This window comes from Sardina pilchardus, chromosome 17, assembly GCF_963854185.1.
Source record: "Sardina pilchardus chromosome 17, fSarPil1.1, whole genome shotgun sequence".
NCBI lineage: Eukaryota > Metazoa > Chordata > Actinopteri > Clupeiformes > Clupeidae > Sardina > Sardina pilchardus.
This window is the reverse complement of record NC_085010.1, coordinates 29,502,245-29,516,999: the sequence shown is the minus strand read 5'-3', so window position 1 is coordinate 29,516,999 and position 14,755 is coordinate 29,502,245. Positions and strand designations below refer to the sequence as shown.

General features: G+C 42.4%; 2 protein-coding genes across 2 annotated transcripts in view; both read left to right on the top strand.

The window, feature by feature from the left end:
- The first annotated feature begins 176 nt into the window (after positions 1-176).
- On the top strand, positions 177-3,666 carry med21 (mediator complex subunit 21). The gene is made up of 4 exons (XM_062518633.1): positions 177-265; positions 570-684; positions 836-936; positions 3,175-3,666. Exons 1-4 carry the CDS (start codon positions 224-226, stop codon positions 3,352-3,354), a joined length of 438 nt encoding a protein of 145 aa, XP_062374617.1. The 5' UTR covers positions 177-223; the 3' UTR covers positions 3,355-3,666.
- Positions 3,667-6,301: 2,635 nt separating this feature from the next.
- LOC134062161 (serine/threonine-protein kinase 38-like) overlaps positions 6,302-14,755 on the top strand; it is a 13,247-nt gene continuing 4,793 nt past the window's right edge. Inside the window, exons 1-7 of the mRNA XM_062518079.1 lie at positions 6,302-6,581; positions 10,605-10,744; positions 11,155-11,206; positions 11,683-11,805; positions 12,399-12,482; positions 12,726-12,849; positions 14,311-14,465. Coding sequence (XP_062374063.1) covers positions 10,611-10,744; positions 11,155-11,206; positions 11,683-11,805; positions 12,399-12,482; positions 12,726-12,849; positions 14,311-14,465 — 672 coding nt within the window. The 5' untranslated portion in view covers positions 6,302-6,581; positions 10,605-10,610. The remainder of the gene's footprint in view (positions 6,582-10,604; positions 10,745-11,154; positions 11,207-11,682; positions 11,806-12,398; positions 12,483-12,725; positions 12,850-14,310; positions 14,466-14,755) is intronic.

Sequence of the window (14,755 nt, the reverse complement as noted above, 5' to 3'; positions counted from 1 at the left end):
TATTTTACATAAAGATTGACATCAGACAGGCCTGGGAAATTCGGTAATGGCAAATGTAAATTAATGAGCTATTTAACAATGTAGAATTTCTTTCATGGTGGATTAGAAACAACAAAATATGGAAAATGCGCTATATTGTAGCTTTCTTTCTATTGGTCATATTGTTACTGGGTGAAGCCAATAGAAAAGCGTGATGTTGCTTGGCTGATTGACGACGTTGAAGATGGCGGACAGGCTAACGCAGTTACAAGATGCTGTCAACTCAGTAAGATAAATCTACAATTTTGATTGAAATACATTTTCATAGAGTAATGATTCTGATATTCACGAGCAAAGCGCATCTGCATATAAAAATTTGTTCCGTATGGATGGCCTTGAAAACTAATTATGTCCTCTATCATTAGTCAACTCACTGAGAAGCTAAGTTAAAGTGAATTTTGGATTATGGCTAACATCAACCTTTATAGCTATTTTAGCACCATACTGTGTTACATACTATTATTGGGCATACTTCCATCCCACACTTCAGGTTATGGCACTCATACTCTTGTTTACACCCTTGTCTCTAGCTTGCTGATCAGTTCTGCAACGCAATCGGGGTGTTACAGCAGTGCGCTCCCCCAGCATCTTTTAGCAATATTCAAACAGCCATCAATAGAGACCAACCATCGAACCCTACTGAAGGTAAGATATGTTACCTCGTTAAAGTAAATGTGTTGACAATGATTAAGCCTGCTGAATAGCTCTGCGTTAGCTCGAAAAATAAATGAATTTGGATTGCCAGTTTGGTCATTCTGCAATGTTCAGTTTTAAAGTGGATGTTATGCATTTGCAGAGTATGCACAGCTTTTTGCTGCTCTGATCGCAAGGACAGCCAAAGACGTGGATGTGTTGATTGATTCTCTACCTAGTGAAGAATCTACTGCTGCACTCCAGGTATGTCAAGTTAAAACATATTTATTTCACCAAATCAATGATTGTGATCTTACCACCATCATAGGACCTACATACAGCTCACAAGACCACTTCAGTTAGTGTTCCTAGTAGGGATAGTTTGGCTATCACCAGACTAAGCCCAATCGTTTTAGATTGAACATTAGTCTGAGGAGTCTGTGCTGTATTTCTGCTCTACAAGAGGCATGATCAATGGGCATAGTTAAAATGATTATACGCATCATCCAATCAGACCAACGAGCTGGTTGATAAGGTTGTTTGTGACTGTTGTCAGCAAATGTGGACAGGAAGCAGGAGAGAGAAAGGTGCAGTTTTCCAGTCAGAACTGCAGGGTGAAATCCAATCGCTGGCAGATCAGGTGGGTCTTACCCAGTCTACAGTAGGGGTGCACGATTAAGAAAACGTCACGATCCGATTCAATATTGATTTTTAGGCTTAAGATTAGATTCAAAATTGATTTTCGATTTACAAAAACTATTTGCTGTATATAATTACTTTCCCCATAGGATTGCAGTAGACATACAATTTAAAAGAAAACAAACACAAATTAAATATAGTTTAGTACTACTCAGTGTTCGTTTTGAGTAAGATTTCTCATTCTGTCCACTCATAAGGATGGCCAACATAAAGTTATAATTTTGACTAGGCCTACATCATTTACTATAGGCCTACTTGATGATAATACACTGCTCAAAAAGATAAAGGGAACACTAAAATAATACATAATCCTAGACATCAATTAATGAAATGTTGATGTGTTGAGAAGAAAATAAGCCCATAGGGGCCTGGATTTGGAATCCTATTAAAAATAAAAGTGGAAACTCAGAATACAGGCTGATCCAACTTCAGTGGAAATTCCTCAGTAGTGTGTATGGTCTCCTCGTGCCTGTATGACCTCCCTACAACACCTGGGCATGCTCCTGATGAGACGGATGAATTGTCTCCCGAGGGATCCCCTCCCAGACCTGGATGAAAGCATCAGTCAGCTCCTGGACAGTCCGTGGTGCAGTGGCGTTGGTGTATGGAACGAGACATGATGTCAAAGATCCTTAATTACTGACAAGATAGAGCAACATAATGCATCTCTATGGAAGAAAAATTCGAACAGTTCCTGTCTGTTTAAAGAGGCGTGTCGCAAAGACGTCATAGTGGGATATCGATCTCTGTCAGATTGGCAAGCAGTTCAGTTCGAATGTTAACAGGTCTGCTTAAAGGGGGATTTAGCCCCCCTCCCCTTTGCGAAGACAGAATGCGGAAATGATCGAACGTTTGCGCCTCTCGCTCCGCTTTAACCCTCTCTGATGATGTCCCAGATGTGCTCAATAGGATTCTCTAGTGAGCTCTGGGCTACCTCTGCTGACCTCACTCTTTTCATTATGTCAAGTAAAGAGTGCCCAGGCGTCAAGAGGGTGAAATATACACGGCACCATCTATGGCAATGGCGAGCTAAACTCATTTTAGGATAATAGTTTAAACGCAGGAAATGAATCGATTTTTGGAATTCTATTAATCGACTTTGAATCGATAGCTTGAATCGCAATACAAATGTGAATTGGATTTTTGCACACACCTAGTTCCTAGTCCAGCTCATGAGATCGTTGCCAGCCATCGTGGCATGTTGGGAATTTGTTATCTGTGGTCAGTCAGCTACTCCCCGTACCTTAGCTGTCTTCTGTTTAATGACATCAATCTTAGTTGTCCTTACTGCTACATTTTCCATTGCAAGTTCATTTTCCATTTTTCCATTTCCATTGATTCTTGTCAGTTTTTTTTGTTTTTTGTTGTTGTCTGTTGGATTTGGGGCAGCCGTGGTGTACTGGTTAGGGCTTCGGGCTTGTAACCGGAGAATTGCCCGACCAGGGGTTTGATCCCCGACCAGTCCACCACGGCTGAAGTGCCCTTGAGCAAGGCACCAAACCCCTCACTGCTCCCTGAGCGCCGCTGGTTGGGCAGGCAGCTCACTGCTCTGGGTTAGTGTGTGATTCACCTCACTGTGTGTGTGCTGTGTGTGTTCACTAATTCGGTTAAATTGGGTTAAATGCAGAGAAACGAATTTCCCTCACGGGATCAAAAAAGTATATATTCTATTCTATTCTATTCTATTCTGGATTTGTATAAATAGTCCATGAATGGCATCTCCAGTATTCCCCAGCACTGACACTCTCTTGTCCTCTGCATTCTTCTCCCTCCTGTTGACTTTTCCCGCCTTCTGCCCTGTAGGCAGCCAGCCTCCGTCAGCTGGAGGAGGAGAACCACGACGCGGCCGCACGGCTGGAGGAGGTTGTGTACCGCGGGGACGTGCTGCTTGAGAAGATCCAGAGCGCCTTGGCGGACATCGCTCAGTCCCAGCTCCGCACCCGGAGTGGAGCTCCCAGCCAGCCCTCGCCACCAGAGTCATGACTACAGGGGGACTGAGGAGGTCTATCAGGGACTCTTCTTTTGGGTTGAATGATGTGTGCCCTTCTGTAATTTGTACAGTTTGTAAAATATAGCGTATCTTTGGATTTTTGTACTTATTTGCCTTTTGGTTTACAGTCATGGAAAATCATTGTTGCCATCACCTGTTTGTGTGTGTATGTGTGTGTGTGCACACACAACACAGGACTGTCATTTTGTGAATAATTTGATCTTCACATTCACTGAATGATCATGTCATTACTGAACCTCCTGCAATTTAGGAGCAATTGCGAGAGAAATAAAATTGTAAAAACAGTTGTTTGTGTCCTACGTGTACCGTTTCCTTTTTTTTTTTGCAGTTGCCGCCATAGCTATTATCATCTTAATCACATGTAGACCTGCATTGTAATGCCCATGCACAAGAATAAAATCAGGCCTTGTGCCTTGAGTGGACTTCCCGTCTCCACTAGAGGGCAGTAATCTCCTTTAGATCAGTAGCTGGAGCCCCTTGAACATTTCCGACTCCATTCAAGAGGTGAATCTGAAGTGCGATGTTTGGTATATATAGACAGAAAGATCAAAGGATGTAGAGTATAGGACAGTTATTAATACACTTCTGTAGATGTGCTACTTTGTGAATGTCTTCAAAGAAAGAGCATCATGTGTCAACCCACATTTTCAAATCAGAGTAAGTCAGTTGAGTGAATGTATGACCCTTATAGTGTTCTTCTCAGCCTGTGCCATTCCATGAGTAGCTGAAACTGAACGGCAAACTGAAGTGCTGCTGTCAAACTCACAGCTTCTATCTGGTGAGCTGTTTGCTTTGAGGAATGTGAAGAAGTGCCAACTGTTCAATAAAGGTTTTATTGTTGCCACCCACTTCTACCGGCGACAGATGTTTAGACACCTTCACTGAAGCTTATAACATATTTATTGCCATTCTTTTGCACCGACTCCCTAGATGTATGTGTTTCATCACCACACACACTATGTTTATTCAGGCCTTGACTGAAGGTCTCATACAGATGTGATTTTTTTTTTTAAAGCCTATTACCTCTATTTCGCATGTAATGTTTTGCATAAAAGTTTTTTTTCAAGTCTTTTTATCTAGTATTTTTAAATGCCTTTGAAGTAATGAGGTACAGCATACCACAAAGTCTTCTTGGCAATGATTTTATTACTTTGCTCAATTGTTTTCTGTATGGAGGACACATGTAAAAAGTAGTTACTTTGTTTATAGCTTTAAAAAGCTATCAAAGTTATTAAAAAATATTGGACAAAATATTTTTCCTTATTTAAAGGAAATATTAGTTATGTATTTGTTGTCAGTGACGTCTTCTGTAAAGTCCTTTGTGGTAGACCCCTGTGATGCTGTACCTCTGATGTGGGTCGTTTAAAAAGCTGACCTTTGCCATATTCTTGTACCCATCCAGAACAGAGTTTTCCAATCTGACTGTCATGTGTGTGTCGTAACTGCTCATTTGAGAGCCAAAGCTACGTGAGGACCAGGAAGGAAATCCCACATGGCCTGCAGGTAAACCAGGCACTCCGCATGTCCCTCACACCCACAAAATGTCCAGATATATTGAAACGGGATATGAGGATGTAGCGTTGTGTAAGATGAACAATCATGGAGAGACAGAGTGGGCGTGAGACCAGTCAAAATGCAAAATGTACTTTTGATGACTGGTCACTGCCGAAATTTGCATGACCCAAAGTTGACCTGATGCCCTGCTTTGACAGCAATTGTACTGATTGTCTAAGGTCTGTTCAAAATTGATTGTATGCTAGTACTGTAGAACTTAAGATATTTGATATTCAAGATCTGTTTAATATTTGATATCGTTAGACAGAATAATGCTACTGTAATAATATTGATGAAATTATATTTTTTATGTTGCACTGAAGCAAGTGCAGGTAAAAGTGTCTATCGAACACTGCTGTTCTCTCTCTCTCTCTCTCTGTCCCTCTTTCTTGGTCATTGGTCATAATGTTGTTGTTTATCCACCTGCTGAGTATAATTCAAGTACTCATGTTGGGAGAAAAACAAATCCTACAACATTGAGAAAAGCCCAACATTTACGTCACCCTAGCACGCCTTGCCCTCAGAGACGGCTCTCTCAGATTCTAAATATAGCAACAGTGTCATTGCTTTTCTCTAGTCATGCTAATAATGGTCAGTGTGAATCAGGAGGTTCAAAACAGGAAAAAAAGACAGGGAAAAGAGGGGGGAAAGGCAGGCACACCCAGTGTATTAGTTGGGCATAGACCTATTGCCTTGGCATGAGTGACCTCATCCATGGAATGGAACAACCCAAGGCAATAGGAGCAGTCCCTATAAGGCTAGGACAAGCACAGACATTTGGGAAACAACCCTGTGCCAAAATAGCAGGCTTCTGTATTTCATCAGTCGCTCTCTTTCAGTCACTATAAAATATGTAAAAGGTGTTTTCAGACAACCATAAACTAATGATTGGGATGGACTAGGTTTATGTTTATTGTATTAACTTATAGAAAACAATTTGAAATTTGAAAAAAAAGTATTGGCCCTTGGCTAGGCCTTCATAAAATCCAAGTAAAGCCATCTCTCATGATAATTATATTCTTCTTTTTTTGCAAACAAATGCGCATACAATGTTTGATAGTCACCTAGCCTATTTGTTGTTTTTAGGTGCCTCTCGATTTCAAACTTCCATTTAGATATTCGTGGAAAACTGAACCTTTCTCCTATTTTCCAAATTTTATTAACGAAAAATAATAATAGTAGCCTAAGATGAAATAGCACGCAACTTCATAGGTTGACTATCAGCCGACCTCCACCAACGCCTCCAAGTCTGATTGGTTTGAACCAACATTCGTTACTGTTTCTCTCTTGTGATTGGATGCTGTAAATGCCATTTCATGTCTGACGTAGCCTGAACATAATGTTAGCACATAACCAGGAAAGCTTAGAAATTGTATTTCTAACAGGGAGGCTTAGGGATCGGGTATTGTTGTGAATAGACAGTCTCTCTTACAAATAGAGATTTTCACGTTTTTTACGTATGGTTCGTAAACGAAAAACATAAGGAGTAATCAATTATTTGGAGGACGGGGAAGCTTTCTAAAGCTGTCCTCTGGCCAGACCAAATTACAAATAAGCATCAAATCACTGGTGTTACTTAATTTCTCTTATAAAGAGTGCTAGTTAGCTAGCAAGCCATCTTTAGACTCTGGAGCAGGAAAGTGAGGTAAGTGATCATGCCAACGTTATTTTGAAAACGATGTCTGCGATTTTGTGATTTCAATGGTGTCTGCTTGCTAGCTGATGGGCTAGCACAGATATCAAGCTAGTGGTAAGGTTGTAACGTTACCGCTTGTTCTCACGGATTTAGCTTTGGCTGTATTTTTGGCATTACTATTAAAATCCTTAGGAAATATGGCGATAAAATAAGCAACTCGACTCAGACCCTAATTTTAGAATATTATGACTTTCTCCCTTATGGAGTCATCATGAGTATGGGTATTTTTAAAGATATCGTATGTTTCACCAGCTCCGACTGACCACATAGCCCATGCATTATACCGATATGGCGAGACAGTTAAACTAACGCAAGCTACATTATCATGAAATGCAAATTGTTTCCTTTCATGTCAGCTATGTAAACACGCATTCTTGTGAAGTGAACCTGTCAAGCTGCATGTTTACGCTCCTAAGGGCACACTTACCAGTGCGCATGTAGCCTCTGACATCACTGACTCAGCCATGCTTTCAGCTGAAAGAATTTCAGTAACGAACGTCAGCCTATTGATTAAAATCACTTTCTTGGGACATTTGTTACCTTCGCAAATGCGCATTATCCTGTCTGGTACCTTGGGTGTGTCCTGTTGGTTGCACTGTAAACGACTTTGTTATCTAGGCTAGAGATAAGACAGGCGCACACTTCTTGTCATTCAAAAGTTACGCAGAGTGCCACTGGATAGGCTTGGTTCCAGACAGATGATGCTTCATACATCAAGAACAGGTGACCTATTAGGCTATAGCTGTTAAATGCTTGATGTAGCCTAAGTGTAAAGGTGAATGAAGCATGTTGAGCATTATTGATTTTAAATTAAACTAGGCTAAGCTTGAACATTGGTAACTTGATGTTATCTTGTTATCGCACTTTTGGTGGTGACTTTGCAGCTGTAGGCTACTTGACCAAGAAGGCCAGGTGAACAAGGAAAATTAGCCCAAGAAAGTTGATAGGAAAGTAGAAGAAACCACAGGTGCCTGACCAAACACTGTCTGATAGGTAATGTGCTGTAAGATTTGTGTACAGAACAAAATCAGTAGACATACGACTCATTGTCCGTGGTTCCACTTTGTCAAAACGGATCTATTTCACAGCAGCAAACTCAAATGGGTGTGAGAAAGTTTGCCTGGAGACACTCACACCACCGGTGTAGTTTTCTTCTAATTTGCTTCCTGAAACCAGATCTCTGTGTTAAAAGGAAATATTGAAAAAAAGAGATGTTTAAATTCAAATAAGAAAGAGCAGCTTCAGCACTGCCAGGTACATTATGTAGCCTACATCATCATACTTACCTGTATGCAAATAATCTGCACAAATGTGTCTGGTTTAAAGCAGCCTCCATCTCTTTTCGGCCAGTTTATGAAGATGAATTATTATTGGTGATTATTGGTTGCCTAGTTTAGTAATAGAGGTGGGTATGGTAGGTGTAGTTGTTGGCCGAGTAGCCAAATGGTGATGGTAGGGTGCCTTTGATGCTTTCAAAATGCCCCTCGACGTCACAGTCTCCCCATTCTGTCCAGTGCTTGACCAGTCTGCTTCCTCCCATCCCTCTGTTTGTGCACCGCAGCATGTTGCTGCTGGAGGCAGCTGTGGTTTCCACCAGTGCCAGTCCTCCCAAACACTCCCCGATGATGCACACTCTGCCTTGGGTATTTAATCAGCCTGCTCCCCTCCTGAGTCCTGCACTGCCACTGTAATGACTAATCAGGCTGGTCACAGGCTTCTGTCTCCTCTGGGTATAGGCCTACATGGCCGCGCTGTGTCTCAGTTGGGCCGGCACTGCTCTCTCCTCTGCTCAACACTCCCTTCATCCAGCCCTCCCCTCACCCTTCCACTGCCTCCTCTCCTCTCCGACAACCAAAAACGGAGGTGTGTAGTTGGTCATCGGGGAGCACACGTTAGCGTGATGTGTGTGTTTCTTGGCCCAGCTTGTGGCCTGCTGCTCCCTCTCCTTCTCCCAGCACCCCTTCTCTCCCTCCCTCCCTCCCTCCCTCCTTCCCTCCCTCCTTCTCTCCTTCCCTCCTTTCGCTCTGACTGGGTCCTTTTCATTCCGGAGGGGAGCAGTTTCCTGTCTGGGAGCTGTGTGCAGGGTGGAGGCCACCCTGTCAACAGGTCCCCTGTTTACCGAGCACAGTCTTGGGCGCTGAGCTCTGTGCTGAAGACTCGGCACACTCTCTGGAAGCGCTCCCAAGGGGCGGTGGAGGCTGGGCTGCACCCCTCCATACACCCACCTCATTGTTGTAAGCAAATGTGTTCACGTTGCAAATAAGCACCGAATGACCTCTCGTGTGACGCAACGCAAGCTCTGCATCCGCACTGCCTTTTGCAGTCATTTCTCTGCTCTGTGGGATGAGGGCTTGCCAGTTCAGCTCTGCTGTTTTGTTAATTCAGTCCCCTTGAATAGTGCCTGCGGAGGCACGTAAACCCTTGACACAGACTGGTTCCCCATGGAGCTGGCACATTGCTTATCACAGACCCTGGCATTTGGCCGTTGGCATATGGTTGCATGCATTATCTGGCATTTTCCCCTCTTGTTCCCAACGCGTGTTGTCTTTTCCTCAGAGGTGTAGGCCTATGTTTTCCTGTACTACACAAAAATGGACCGGTAGAAGGTCAGATGTTAAAAGGTAAGGAGATACTTTAGCTGTAGGGCCTACTGCTTGGTTGCTTGACATGCCCCTGGACGTGTGCCATAGAAACCCCTCCTTAGTTACAGAAGCACCCTTGTTCCACCCTTTCTAGGTAGAGAGAAAGTGGCTTTGTAGACACATGGATACATAGGCCTAACTGTTGATTGCATGGGCTGTGTCTGCTTTGGGGTCTGTGGGTAGAGCGGTCAGTGTATTTAGACTCATTGTGTTAGTGGTCATTATGAAAGCCGCCTACCCTCTGGCCTCTGACACATGGAACCAGCAGAGCAGGTTTCCCAAAAGGCTCACCCACCCTGAACCACCTTTAGCCACTTTCTTTGGCTGCTTCTCTCAAAAGAAACCTTTTAAAGCGACGTTAAAGTGACGTTAAAAAGCCTGGAACGTTTCAAATCCGTAAACTTTGTAAATAGGACTTGTTGGGAACTATGGAAATAGGAACTGTCAATTTCAGATTCAGCAGCGCGCAACCATCCAGCTCATGTGACTGGTATGCAGCAGTATCCTGCTTTTGTGCACAAAAGAACGATAACAACACCAAGTCCTCAGATTGGTTTACATCCTGCTTATTGAGGATAATGGAATGTCTCTCTCTATTGAAAGCTTCAAAGTCAGCCTCTGAATCTTATGAACGCTCTATCGTCACCTTCTTTTACAGAACTTATCTGGCTGGAATTTAAGCCTTTTGAAGATTATTTCACTTAAAAAGACTCTTAAATAGAGTGTTTCCCCACTGCAGGACTGTTGATGGTTAACATTACAGTTCCTTTCATGTTTTCAATTTGATTATGGAAGAAATGAGGTCTGGATCAGCGATCAGTTGATCAGTTTGTGTGTGTGTGTCATCACTCAGTTAACCCTTATCTGTTAGATTGTGTGAAGGACATAGAGGTAGTGAAGGACATAGAGGTAGACTGTATTGGTTTGCCATGACTATGGTGACAGGGCACCCGATGCAAAGGTCAACATTGTTTGTCTGGCAGGCTCTGTTCATCTGTCATAGGCCAAGGGCTTGGTTTGTTTGCTGATGTAAAGGACATGTTAGAGAAGCTACTATCAACAGCTATTGGAGGCTATAAACTAACTTCTCATAGTTGATGATGCATTGCATGTCACGTTTTTGATTGGATGTTTTTGTCTGTCAGTGAGAACTATTTTCTCTTTCTGTGTCGCACAATTTTTCAAGTTTGGCCTTTGAGTTTGACGGAATTGGACCTAGAAAGTCCTTGAAAGGTTCTTGAGTTTGATATTTAGGAAGACTCCTGTCCTGTCTTTCTTTCTTGTACGTGTTTTGTTCTGGAGCAGCGTGTGTTTTGTGTCTCGTCCACAGGAGAGTATGGCCATGACGGGAGGGACGGCCGCCCCCCTCCCCATGAGCAACCATACGCGCGAGAGAGTGACGGTGGCCAAACTCACGCTGGAGAATTTCTACAGCACCCTGCTCACGCAGCACGAGGAGCGGGAGATGAGGTACTGGGAGGAGAACATTTTGGAATGCACACTGCTTTCTGGAGTTGCCACAAAAGTGTTATATATGTACTGTACAGTATAATCCTATGAACGTTTTGATGTCTATGTGGAGTTGTGAAGTATATCTTCAAGATTTTGTCAAGATGTCAAGAGCAAGCTTGTTAAAGATATCAAATTATAAAACTAACTAAGGGAAGGCACAGCAATCAATCTCTATTCTATTTTATGACCATTTTGATCTAGGTTGAGGTCCAAATTGTCCAAATCATTATATACTAACCTTGGTTGTAATTATGTTTTATTACTATGGTTTTAAATATAAACACAAAGCTGAAGACTTTTAAAAGCATGCTCACCTATTCTGTGGCCATGCTGTTATTATCACCCTTTAACACTGTTTCTCTTTGCAGGCAAAAAAAGCTGGAGAAGGTGATGGATGAAGAGGGCCTGCTGGATGATGAGGTGAGTGACCATTGTGCTGCTAAAGGGTGTGAGGCTGGATTTTTGGGAAATTCCGGGATGCAACATTTCCTGTTCAGGCACCCTTGTGTACAAATGAATAGAGCTCCTCTGTTAAAGTTTAGTGTAGCTTGCTTTGTTAATGTAATCTAACCTTGGTTAAAGCATTCACAGACTGCAAAGGTCATTTAGTCAAGCCAATGTGGCATCAACTCACTGTAACTAATGGCATGGCCATTCTATGTTAATGTAGCCCAGGGTTAATTCACAACCCTCTAGCTACTAGCTAACTCATTTTTTATAAGGCATGTACTAGTAGCAGTACACTATGCTATGCTATTTGTCTAACCTGCACAGTATAGCTATTAGTCTGCTAGCTAGCTATTTGTTTACTAGCTAGTTATTCTAGTAAGTATACACTAATGGCCATGCTATATGTAATATTACAAATGAACCTGTGTTTTTTGTATGGGTCACAGAAAGTGATGAGGCGTTCTCAGCATGCCCGGAAGGAGACGGAGTTCCTGCGGCTCAAGAGGACGAGGCTCGGCCTGGACGACTTCGAGTCCCTCAAAGTCATCGGCAGGGGGGCCTTTGGAGAAGTATGCTTGCTCTCCTTGGAGTTCTGCTACCTAGAGCACTCCCTGCTATTTAGGAACTCCTGCTAATAAAGGCTAATAGAGGATGCTACATCATTGTACGTTTGGCAGCAACTGTGATGTGATGTGAGCCAAGTGATTACCACCAGTGAATACCTCTGCTTTTTGCCTTGACATAGAAACACTTAGTAATGCTGGAAACCCCGCCAAAACATAATGGCTATAAAGCTGATGCGGTAAAAGGAAGTTAATGCTTTGCCGTTAGTTTTATTGCTTTTCACTCCCTTAAAACTGTTACACTTTCGTTCTCTTAGATAAGATAACATGTTTGCCAGGTGTCCAAGAGGCTTTGTACTGCTCTGATGGTCATTCAGCCAGAGAATTTTGTTAATAGCTGACTTTATACTGACTTTTTTTAACACCCTTTGATATATGCCAGAGCTAGATGGAGATATAGTTCTAACGGTTGCTGTGTAAAGCTGACCCCTGCAGGCTATTTTGGGTATTGCAAGTTGGGTGGGTTATTCAAGGTGAGCCCACAGTGCTCTCCTGTGTTCAGAGATGTTAATGCATGCACTGTATTTTCTCATTGCCAGGTGCGCCTAGTTCAGAAAAAGGACACAGGACACATCTATGCAATGAAGATATTACGAAAAGCAGATATGCTGGAGAAAGAACAGGTGTGTTATAAAACGATCTGGTTTTGAAGCACTGATGAGGACAAAAAATATTGTGAAATGTTTTCAAATTTGTAAGAAGGGTTTTAGTTGACATTTATTTTAGTCAGATGACACCTGACCTGTTGCTTATGCTGGATTGTTATTAATTCCCCCTTAACCGCCCAACTATTCCAATAACTCCATCTACTCTTTCTGCTCCATATTGCCCACATCTGGCCCCTCTCCTGGCACCAACCCTTGTAGGTGGCACACATCCGGGCAGAACGGGACATCCTGGTGGAGGCAGATGGTGCCTGGGTGGTCAAGATGTTCTACAGCTTCCAGGACAAGAGGAACCTCTACCTCATTATGGAGTTCCTCCCTGGAGGTGCGTGCGTGCCTCAGAGCTCCTGTCTTATTTCCCGATCCCACCCATCTCTCTCTCCCACTTGTTTCCTGTCTCTTCACTGTCACATGAATAAAGGCAAAATATACTTAAAAAATAAAAATAAAAAAATAAATAAATAAGGTAAAACACATTATATCTGGGAATGTTTTAGCAATATCATGAAAGTCATTGTTGATAGCCAGCCCAAACTTTGTAGGGTTGAAGACAAAAATGTTGTCAGTGTGCCTGAACCAAGGTTTGCATGACATACTCATTGACCCTTTATAAGGCTGTAGATTTGGAGAGAAAAGTGCAAAAATTTTACAATGTCTTCACAAACAGTATTTTTCAGTCATTCTCAAAGTACTGAAACGGTATGTGGTGTAGCTAACTAGTAGCAACGTATGTGAAAATAGCTAAACAAATACTTTACAACACAGTTACAATCCACAAGGCTTTTTATTTGCAGAATACAAATAATGAAACAATTAATTAATGTGTGTAATTCCCCAAAAGGCTTGCTTTAAGGTTTTTGAAACTGTTACACTGGAATGATAACAAAGGCTGGAAAATTGTGAAGACAGGATTTAGGCAGAAGTCTGAGATGGTGCCATCTAAGTTGTTAGTCTTTTCTGCACTTTGTTCGGAATCCTGCTACAATGGCCCAGTCATACTGAAAATATGTTTGCCTTCCATCCCTCAGAGTTTGGGAAGGCTAGAAATAATACTTCTTTAAGATATCAATGTCCAAACAAGGCTCCCAAAGTAAGGCATTTTAGAGTGCAAAAATTCAAGGGCAAATAAAATATGACAACATTGGGATTGCACTAAAATCTTTTACAGATCTAAATATTATGCAGACAAGCTTTGGGCTAAATCTGAGACCGTCACCTGAACCTTGGAATTCAAAGGAATCCACAATAATGTTGACGTAGCCACAGAATGACCCCCATATCTGACGTATGAAGGTTGAGAAATAAGTCTGCAACAAACATTCTGCGCTACCCTGCTCATCGTTTAGCTGTGTAGGTAAATGTTTGTATGATGAGGCTGTCAGTGCTCCTAGGATTGTTCCAGTTGGTAATGGTAAATTTCAACCCCTTGTAACGGAGTTTCAGTGGGAAAGGCGTAGGGGTAAAAAATAGAGATGGGATTGAGCCGAAGCATCTGATCATCATCTCTGTTAGGTTAGGTTAGGTTAGGTTAACTTTATTGTCCCCTCAGGGAAACTTGTCTTGCAGTCAGGTATGCATAAATAACACAAAAAAATACACAAAAGACACAAGAAACAAAAAATACACAAAGGACAGTCACAAACGGATACAAGTTAAGAATCACCTATCAAACCTATCAGCCATTTATGTGCAATAGAGCAAATTGTGCAAATTGTGCAAACGAATTGCATTGGGGGTAGAAGCTCCCACCTCACCTTGTCTTTATCTCCACTCCCTCTGTGTTTAGGTGACATGATGACTCTACTGATGAAGAAGGACACGCTGTCTGAAGAGGCCACTCAGTTCTACATCGCCGAGACCGTGTTGGCCATCGACTCCATACACCAGCTGGGGTTCATACATAGGGACATCAAACCGGACAACCTCCTGCTTGACTCTAGGGTAAGACACACACACTCATCCCCAACACAGCACACCGATGTTGACCGTGACAACGGTTGCTTGTTATCGACAAAAATATGTTAGGAAGGTTTATCAAAATGGGTTTGAAACTTACATCGCTGAATGTAGGGCTAATGGTTAGTTTAAACGAAGTCCTCTGCTACCTAGATAATTCAAAGGGTTAGGACTCAACCAATCAGATTGGTAATTGAGGCCGACTCTACATGTCAAGTCGGCCAAAACTGGCCAAAATTAGCTCCGACGCTGACTGTCGACGGCACGGGACACAT